Source organism: Anarrhichthys ocellatus, unplaced genomic scaffold, assembly GCF_004355925.1.
Source record: "Anarrhichthys ocellatus isolate YVR2014 unplaced genomic scaffold, GSC_Weel_1.0 scaffold21, whole genome shotgun sequence".
Lineage (NCBI taxonomy): Eukaryota > Metazoa > Chordata > Actinopteri > Perciformes > Anarhichadidae > Anarrhichthys > Anarrhichthys ocellatus.
Genome location: NW_022280051.1, coordinates 3,300,567 through 3,311,141, shown reverse-complemented (window position 1 = coordinate 3,311,141; position 10,575 = coordinate 3,300,567). Strand labels below are relative to the sequence as shown.

The following is a 10,575-nucleotide window of genomic DNA, read 5'->3' as shown; positions in this document are numbered from 1 at the left end:
GTTTAGCTGCAGAATGAACAATGGGTCTTTCAGTTTAACGGCGATCAATAGACCTTTTTTTTATGTCAGGGGATAAATGGTGTACTGTTACGAATAATTTAGAGGCACGTAAAGTTGATCACATCAGTGAGTGAACATGGAGCATGTCCCGGTCTTTATCTGATTGTATTGATTGTTCATGTCCAGATTTATGCTCCTCTGGAAACAAAAGGTCAAATTGGGAGTGTGTCAGGTCACAATACATTTTTTGGGAGATTATTCACAGGCTATAATCATTTTCTTAGATACCAGAAGGATTATACATATATGGTATATCAAGAAACTCCATAGAGATATGACACAAGAATAACCTCTGAGGTTTTGCTTAATGAATTAGGATTTAATTCATAATTTTGCTCACTCATCATCTTCTCTTATCATCATCCTGTGTGTTGTCTTGTAAAGCATTCAAACGTCATATTTCAGTGAAATAATGCGTTTAAATGTGTGTTTGGCATTTGCGAATATTCTGGTGATTCAGAGAGAAATTTCCCATTAAATTGCTTTCCAACGACTCTACTTCCAGTAAACCGCGTTAACTTCCTCGATTTTTTTGGATGAAATTTCGCGTGACGCTCGCTCTGCACCCCACAAGAACGGCGTGTACCGGCGGGGACTAGGGGAGGGCCCACGGGCAGGGTGACGCGCCCTGCCGACTCGGTGTCTCACATTGTGTGTGAGAGCTGTAGGCTGTAGGACAGACAGGCGGCCAGCGGACCCGTGGAAGTATTTCAGCAGCCAGCTTCAGCCAGAGCCCAGAGGCGGCCCGGTGGGAGGAGGCAGAGAGTCCGCAGCTGCCGCGCACCGCACAGCGTCTCTCACAGCCGCAAGAGGAGCGCACCAAACCCATGTCTACGGTAAGAAGGATTGTGTGTCTTTAGTTTTGTTTATCGGGATTTGAGTGCGGATTTTGGGGAGCAGAGATGTGTCGTGGCACGCCGCTTGCACGGAGCATCTTTCACCGGGTTCTGTCGGCTGTGTAGTCTGAGCATCAACACGCCGGGGCTGACGTCTCCCGAGCTCCAGTCAGTTGGTCAGTTTAGTGTTTTTTATCTATTTTATTATTCGTTTGTTTCAGTCTGAACGTGGGAGTTGTGTAACGAGAGAGAGGGAAGGCAGTTAGCGCGGATCTGTAGCCGCCTCTGACAGCAGGGCGGCGGGGTAGCGGGACCGCTCGAGCCGCAGTCAGCGTGGAGCAGCTGCGTTAAAGCCAGCAGCCGACACAGGAAGTGCGGAGCTGTGGCCTTCAAAAGAAAAGCACGAGAAATATTGCATTTAAAAATAAAACCACGTTATCACACATTAACTATTTTACAAGAAGACCCTTTGAATTTGACTGTATTTGTCCCCATCACCCCAATTAGAGTACTTGTAAAGTGCCTTGAAAGCAACGCTGGATTCATGACTTTGCCAGGTTTTGCATAAACTTTGAGCCTTTGGCTCTTTTAACATCCTGGGCATGAGAAGTTTTCAACACTATTAGACTCCATCAAACATGACTTTCACCCAAAAGTACCAGTGTCCTCCTTCAAAGGCTCAAACCAAAATATCAAAACTGTTTCTATTCTCTTACAAGTTCGGTTTGAAAGAAAAAAGTAGTCGATTAATCTATGAGTTGATTGACAGACAATAAACTGTTTAGCTGTTGTAGCCCAAACAAAATAACTGGCAGTTTAATCGATTCACCTTATTGTTGGTGCTTTTCCCCTCTTGCCTCACCTTTTTTTGGTTGTTTTATTCTGAAAGGTCTGACCGGAAGATGTATTATAACAATATTTGTTTTTGGACTGAATCAGATGAAGAGCGCTGGCAGGGATTTGTGAACATGTTCATTTCGTTACATCACCCTTTTAGCTGTGAATGAATAACAATGTTTGCGTAGAAATATGAGTCATAATTACAACCTGGAGACAAAGCCACTGCCCCCCCCCCCCTGTCATTTCCACTGTGTACGCGTGTGCGCGCGCGCCATGTGGAGGCCTTTGAATCTCCTGGCTGATGTAGTTTCCAGATCAGAAATGCCCTCACAGAGAACATGTGTGCTTTTTAAGATCTTGAAACAGAATGTTGCCTCCCATCAGAGCAGTCAGTCCTGTATGTCTACCGAGTTCTATTGTTACACTTTTGATTATGGAAGATGAACTCTACTGTAGTCTGCTGCATACTTCCTCATCTAGCTGCATTATCATAACTGCTGCATTGCTGTTGTCATACTATACGTACGACCCCTTCCTTTTTAGGGTGCAATGCAAGGGTGTCATGTCCATCCAAACTGAAATATAATCAGGAAGAATTAGAACAAAAATGACGGTTAAAAGTGGCATTAATTGCTTTATTGTGTGATTTTAAAGTAGAGCTGCAACTAACACTTATTTTCGATATTGATAATATTCTTGATTTAATCGTTTTGTACATTGTTAAAATGATCCACTGGCCAAAGTGACGACTTAAACTGTCTTGTGTTGTCCCACCAACGTTACAAAATCATAAAATATTAAGTTCACAATCATGTAAAACAGAGAAAAACACCAAATGCTGACTTTTGAGAACTGGAACTGGACAATGTTTATCATTTATGCATGAAAAATGACTCCAAATATTATGAACAATTCACACACATTAAGCCAGTATAGTCTGTCAAATTAATCTCAGATGAAGTAGAACTGCATGTCAAGTTATAAAACTAGCAAAAGTTTACCTTTTTAATTTAGAAAAACAGGAAACATCAGCCCATCACATTGTACATAACTGTGAAAAAGGGTGTTTTGATGCGCGATCGTCAACCTGTCACCATCTCGGCTACGAGTGTCTCGAGCTGATTTCTAAATCAGGATCACAAATATAGAGCTCTAATTATCATCACGGGATGATGACCTATATTTTGCTCTCAGATAAGCGCTAGGTAAGTGGTCACACATGCTGGTGAATGTGTGCTCATTTATGTATTTATAGCCGCACTAATAACGATCACATGCTGCCAGACAGCCTTTTATTCTCAACCTGACTTCCTTCACTCTTCTGAGGAGTTTAAAGGTGTTTAATTTGATAACAAAGAACCGGGCAAGGTTGTGTTGTATTTTTTAGAAAGTCCCTATTTTGTCTCTCTCACCTCCAGCCACACCTGTTCCTGCAACAGTTCTTTCTTCATCCTTGTTGCAGGACTTTATACATATTTGAAATGCTGAATCCAGTCCTCCTCCTCTGAGCATTTCCATACCACAGAGAGTCGTCACGGTGAGTGAGTGCAGAGGCATGATGGGAGAGCAGCGTGGGAGCTGTTTTCTTCCTTGCATCTCCGCGTCCACTTGTTGCTCACAGTTTGAGAGAAGCCGTGTGGTGTGAGGATGTGGTCTTTGGGTGAGGGGTTTGCAGTGTGCTTCCTCCTCAGCCGATAAACAACCACTGATGGGATGTTAATCTCCTTTTATATTGTCGGTACAAGTGTGTGCGTGGAGGAGGAGAGAAACCCAAACCTTTCTCTACCCTTAGCTTCTATCCTTCAATCAAAATGGCCGAGTCCTCGAAGATCAACGAAAGGGAAATGTCATCAGCTTAAAAGTCTCTGTGACATTTAAGGTTTCTACCAAGAAATGCAGCATTGGGACGAGTGTGATTGTCGGCCTTCATCGTGGCACAGCTCAGCTGAATGCTGACGCCATCACGCTAACGTTCGTGCAACAACAATGTGCAAGGTCCTCTAAAGAGCTCTGCAGGAATGAGTCCTAAAACATGGAAATGTTCGGCATATTTGCCCTCCGGTTTTCCTTGTCTCAAGGTCAATGTTTTTCTAACATTGTTACTTTAGCATGCTACCATTAGCTAGTAGGCTGATGGGTGTTTTGCAGCCGTCTCTTGAGCTGTTTAGCTACATTGTCTCCTCGTTCACATTGCTTGCTTTGGCATTTCCACTTTAGTGCCAGCAGCGTGATCGGACGGCTTCACAAACAACACTGTAACTTGCAAATGTGGAAATACTGTCGCAACAGGACGGTTCCGTCTGTGTTTACCTCGTAGTCATGCCAGTCAAACCGGTGCCGGAGAGCGAAACGTCTCTTGTGCATGAATTATAAATGTTGCAATTTAAGAGAAACACACTCAGTAAATAGAAAACAGGTGTTGAATTAAAAAAAGGTTTAAAGGTATGAAAGCTAAATCAGCTAAAATAGCACACAGTTTAGCAGTCGGCTGTGCCAGGCCACCTGTGGTTGTTTCTCGTGGGAGGTCCGGGTCGGTTTGAATCAGCATTTGGGGCAAACGTCTGTGGACGGTGAGGATGAACGAGCAGGAGAACGGGGCCAAGAGAGGGAGGGAGAGTGTGGATCACCCTGAGGACAGTCCTTTTAAAGAGGACACTGTTTGACCTTAAAGGACCAAACGAGAGTCTCTGCATGTTTTTAGCTTCTTAACAAAGAGAGTTGGATACACGTCTCTATTATTACCGTCTACCCCAGTTTGACCTTGTATAGTGACCATTACTGCAACATTGAGTGAATGTTTCACTCTGTGATGAGCTGGCGGCTGTTGCGACTTCACTTTCTTGGTAACCGTAATCTGTTCTAGCGTCTCCAGAAGCATGATTCTGCAGGTGGTTCAGGGATTCGGCTATTACACGTTTTTTTTTTTTTTTTCCAAAGACTTGATGCAACTCAGTAAGCGAGAAATCCACACCGAGGCCTCGGGCGTCTTTGCACACAGAGATACACGAACTTGGACACGTGAGGGTCTACTGTGTGAGAGCAGCGACCCGCCAGGTGAGAGGCGGAAGTTGCTCGGTTAAAGTGGCAATCCAGAAGATACCCGTTGAATTTCTATTTGAGTGAAAACAAAGGAGTCTGGAGTCTGTGGCTGCGTCCGAAATCGCATACTAACGTGCTATTTTTCAGAGTTGTGCGTATATTTACATTTCGTGTGTGTATACAATGGAGAAAAACTGTAATACAGCATTTGTTTTCCCCAGAATATTATCTAGTTTGTAATACTGCACATATATAGATGTTGCAATACTTTCACGAGTAGCTCAGTCTGCATTGTGTTACGTGCTTCGGCGTTAGATTCTGACTAAACAAGCATTTATTTAAACGCCTCTTTGACATTGTTTCATATAAATTTCATGACACAGGAAGTGAGCAGTAGCTCTTTAACACAATAAACCAAAAGATTCATAATAGAAACTCTATCCATACACTGCAGGCTTCTTCTATTCTGTTGGATATCAAAGGCTCCATGAAATGATATCTTTGCTTCCTTAACGTGATGTTTTTGTTGAAACAGGATATTTGGCGTTGGATACAAACATGAAAACGGATTCCTCTTATCTGTGAACTAGTCGGTGTGAGTTAAGGAGAGAGAAGATGCTCTGAGTCGATAGAATGAGCAGGTTGGGTTTCTTAATCTGAACTGGTGGTTTATTGTACAGGATGAAACCGGGAGTCTGTAAAAGAACAGAGCTGTTTCACACTTCATCTGTTCACAGGTTTGTTTCTGCTAATGCTTGTGAGGACAGAGTTAACATGACATTGAGAGCATCGGGTGACGATATGGATTGATCTCGACATCATCGGCCTCAATGCTGCAACTGAGCAATTAGCTAATTGCACTCCTGGTATTTTATTCCATTAAATCGTTTTTTCTCTAAAATGGTCAGAAAATGCAGCAGGTTCCCATATTTGAGAAGCTGCTGGAGCCAGAGAGTTTGAAGTTGACATAAAAGATAGTTGGATTATGAACATATTTGCAGATAGTGTTGCTGATAATTGTTTTACCATTTCAGCAAAAGTTTAACTTTTTCCAGGAAGCGTGTACCTTTTTTTTGGTCTTTTGAAAAATGAAAAGAGATTTTCTGTTGACTGCATAATGCCGTAGAGGTCACACCGCACATATATTATCTTGTAATGTATTCTCTCTATCGCTGACCTTGTTATGGCCGTACTTTGTGGCAGTTAAAGTTGCTCTTGCTGTTACAGGATCTGTTGTGGACGCTTGGTGAATACGACACCAAGAATGAACACAAAGTTCCTCATTTTGAACTGTTGGAAAGACTTTGTACATTTTTTGGGGATGTGAACTAAGACAAAAAAATGTTCTCCATCATATGAGGCTGCAACTGGCCAACTGAATGCTTGAAGCTTTCATGTTTAGTTGCTTTAAGAAGGAAATATTTACAATTCTTCTCTCAAATTCACTCAATGCTGTTTGTCCTTTAAGCCACAACTCAAGGTTTTGTCTTTTTTAAAGTAACACGCCTCTGAGGCTAATTTGGAGTGATGTTTGTCTTGGAACCCATCAGTGATGTTTGTGGCAGCAGGGAGGCCCAACCTGGCTGTCTGTGTCTGGGACTTTTTGGACGAACGCCCAGCCCTCCAATGCATCGTCGGAACGGCCGTCAGCCGAGCCCACGCATATCTTCCTCCTCATACTTGTCGCTCTTTTCTTTCCTTGAGACCTGAGCGTAAATATCTAGCAGGGTATTTCCTGATTAGTGGAACAGAAGCGAGAGAGCGGGAGCTTATTGTGAGTCCTCCACGCAGGCAACACAATGCATCATACAGATACAGAAGAGATAAAGGCAGCCTCTCCCGGGCTAAACTGAACCGTGTAAAGGGGGATCAAAGGCAGTAAATAGCCTGCTTTTATCTGGCATTCACTAAAGCCCTTTAGCAAGTTGTCGTTGACAGTATGGCCTTTTATTCTACTGATGTGTTCCCCCTATAGGTCAAAGCCATTACATCTCGCTTTTAGTTTATTGTGCTAAAACAAAAGTTGCTATTGCTGACGAGTCAGCAAAGAGTTGCCCGTTTACACATCCAGCAGACATGGAGCAACTAAGGCATTCATTCTCTCCATTTCATTCATTCAGATCCATTGCTGGTAATCTCACTTTTAGCTCAGGTTTGGTCTCCACCAGCGCCCGAAAATGTCTCTAGCTGCTAAACGCTCGCTTGCTAAAATGTATACAGTTAAAATTTGTCACTATGAGCTACGACTCCCACGTTAGAATTAGCCATTTGATCCACTGTTATTATAAGAATAGTGATTATGCGGCTTTAAGTCATTCATCAAGAGCAAAACTGTTTGCTGCTTTCAGCTTCTTTCATGTGACGTGTTTCTCTGTCAGTCATTTGAATATCTGTTGGTGAAAGAAAGCAACTTCAGTAAATGTTGACAGAAGAAATCCTTTAATTAATGAGTAATTAGCCAATTTAAGTGATCATTAGCAAATTAATTCATAACACTTTTGATAATCTGTTAATAAAGTAAATGATCAAACATTCTCACTATTTAGCTTCTCAAATGTGAGGATTTAATTCCACATCTTTCAGTTTCAGACGGTTAATTGGACAAAATAAGCCATTAAAAGACTTTAGGAACACTATATTGTGACTTTTTAATAGACTAAACAATGACAGGAATACGTAATCGGTGTTGACAGTAATCATTAGTTGCAGCATTATTAATAACTCCTGTGCAATGGTAAGACTCTAGTTACCCTCTTACTGCCATTTCCAAATGAATCATGTTTACCACCTGTTCAAATGAAGCATAAGGGCATAAGGGCATCTCGCTCCATTAAAAAGTTACTATTTTACCTCCGTTTCGGACCACATTGGTCACTCTGGCAGGAAGGTATACGGCTCTAAGTGGCCACATCCTCACTCCAATCCCAGGAAGAGAGCAGCCTTCCTTTTTAATCTCTCCGCCTAGCCTTGTACCCAGCAGACAGCCAAAGCTGATTGCATCCTCTTTTCCCCAAAACACACAAACACACACACACGGTGTCCTTCTGGCTCAGATATATGTTCATTCACAGATATTGGCAGCAGCAGCACTCTGCATGTTTTGGTCGGTCATCATAGAGAGAAGTTTGTTTGTCTCAGATACTATCACGGCTCTACTTGCATTAACTGTGTGTGTGTGCGTGTGTGCGTGTGTGTGTGTGTGTGTGTGTGTGTGTGTGTCACTTTCCCCAACAACCTTAGAAAGATCATGATGGTATCGTGTTTGTCTACTAGCAGCGTGAAATCTGAAATAATCTGTGGATGTTCATGCTTCTAGTGTTCAAAAACCACCAGTTTGTTTTCCACCTCCGGCTGTAATCTGCATACTGAATGGAAGGATGGATGAGATAGTCAAACAGCTCACCGATTGACGCCAGAGCTCCCGTGTCATTAATTATGAACCTGGCTGTCGGCAGCACGAGGTGAAGCTATCGAGTAATGTGCGTGTGAAGTAGTGCATTACTCTTACTGCTGCTTGTTCGCTGTAATCTATCTTCGCTCCGGATACCGGATTAAATGACTCCGTTACAGATATTGGTTTCTATGCAAGCGAGCGGGTTGTTGTTCAAAAGCACAGACGAGTCATGAATTACAAGACGGGGTGTGGAGTTTATATTGTACCACAGGGGCTTCAGTTTTACTCTCATGCATATAAATGTGACTGTGGCATGTGCAAAGGGGAGAGAGTACTCTATTATTGAACAGTCCTTCACCCCTATGCTGGCTGCTAGTGTCACAATATTAACAATATTATTTCCAGTATATCACAGACGTATCATGAGATGGCACGTCTATCTAAAATGCATGTTAGATACGAGGTCTAAACTTTGTACCTGATCCACAACAGAACCATGAAAAACCTTCCAAAGCGGTTTCTGCAGAGTTCAGTTACCCTTAAAAAATGCTTTAAAGGGTGTGAAGAGGTCTTATTTACCTTTACAAAGGTCTTCATTATATTATCTCCTGCCATAGAGAGTCCTATTAGAGATATAGATATATTTTTGTTGTTGTTTGAACAGTGGATTGTGAGTGCAAGAAGCTGTTAAACACTTTATTTAGGAGACATTGTGGTTTAGTTACTGGAAAAAGTTAACAGAAATCCAAGAAAATCCATGCTCACATATTTAGGTATTTTCTACCTTTTCAGGCTTTTTGTGAGAAAATGAGACACTTCAGTTTAAGGATACTGGGCTTTAGTATTGATGAGTCAGAGTCAGGCGTAAAGTTACAGCACAGCACAGAGAGGCTCTGTCACTCCCAGACCGCTGGTGTAATTACAGAACCCCTCCGCCATCAGACATAATGTAGACAACGCACTGGTGCACCAGTATGCAAACACACAGAAACATATGCTCTCACACACACACACACACTCACACTGACTCTCCTGTGGTCAGACATCTGATACTGAGCAACAACATTCATGTGCTGATTCGAATGTGAAAAATTAAAGAGACACTGCTTAAATCCTTGAAGCCCACAGCTAATATAATTAGTTCTAATGAGATTAGCCTTTAGCTTACTCGTTAAAGAAATGAAGTGGTAGAGAAGATCTGCTGGTTTTTATGCCGTAATGCAATCTGGGATAAGAGCCCCTAAAAGTGCTGTTCAACTATGAGGGTTTGTGTAAAGGGCCAATGTCACAACCTCCTGGAGCGGGGGAGTCGAGCTGGAGGATGCTGGGAAAGATGTTTCATAGTGATGCATCTTCATGGATTGTAGTATGTGTGACTGGTTTCTATAGAGAGGCGAAGCCCCGTCCCTTCCGATGAACCCCAATGGAACTTATTTCAGATTATTTTTCCGAAACAAGTTGTCATGGTGGACGCCGGGACGGGCGAGACTTGATCCCTTTATTGCAGCCAAAGAGTTGTTAACTCTGTCATCACTGTTATATGTTTGGTAATCTGAGAGCTTGACAGGCGTAGCAACAGTAACCTCCAAACAATCAATTTGACAAGTTTTATCACTAAGTCTGATGAACTCCGCTCCTTTTTCCTCCAGGAGCTCATATATTTTATTAATCTAATCTCATGATCGGGTCATTACCCGACCCGGGACTCGTTCATTTCCTTTCTTATCTCACGTTCCGCTTCAGGAAGGAGCTGTGGATGATCATCATGCCGAAACAACGGTTGACCTACAACTCGATACTGGGCCTGAACACATCCTTTGTACGAAGACGGAGCTGCTCCACTCCTGTGTGTAGACACGGTGTTGGTGGTGGTTTCCGTTCTGGGAGTCTTGGATCCTGGATAAGACGAGACGTGTTTGGCCCCCTGAGACCTTCCTGTCTCCTGGCTTGAGTTCACAAGTTGGACTCGTCTATTCAGAAGTCTCCATGTTGGCACCAGGATGTAGAAACGCCTGGTAGTACACTTAACTCCGCTTTCTAGGTTGTTTTTATTTATTTTACAATGTTGGCACTGTGTTATTCAGTGAAAGGCACTGACTTCTCCTTTGTGTTGCTTTGCACTGGCATTCAAGTCGACTAATGCTGCCTTAATTGTTGACTGCATTTTGCATCTATTTTTCCCCCTCCCGCCTCTGTCGGCTTTTGTCCATTGATAATAGTCTTGGCCAGCGTGCAGCTGTAGAGCTCCATGTTTGCCTGTGTCTCCAGCAGCACACAGCTGACCCACTAATAGAGGGGTTGTGTGAGGAGAGGCCGGAGGCAGCAGAAGGGCTGCAGAGCTGCGGCTTAAAACAACCGGCCTCCGACAAACAGCATGGACCTCCCGCCGAGCGAAGCTTTGAGGAA

At 42.9% G+C, this 10,575-nt stretch overlaps 1 protein-coding gene across 2 annotated transcripts in view; it reads left to right on the top strand.

Moving 5' to 3' along the window:
• The first annotated feature begins 700 nt into the window (after positions 1-700).
• LOC116389846 (fatty acyl-CoA reductase 1) overlaps positions 701-10,575 on the top strand; it is a 49,177-nt gene continuing 39,302 nt past the window's right edge. Inside the window, exon 1 of one of the 2 annotated variants that reach the window (XM_031858864.1) lies at positions 701-896. In XM_031858864.1, coding sequence (XP_031714724.1) covers positions 888-896 — 9 coding nt within the window. In that variant the 5' untranslated portion in view covers positions 701-887. The remainder of the gene's footprint in view (positions 897-10,575) is intronic. The other variant, XM_031858863.1, reaches the window with a different exon arrangement.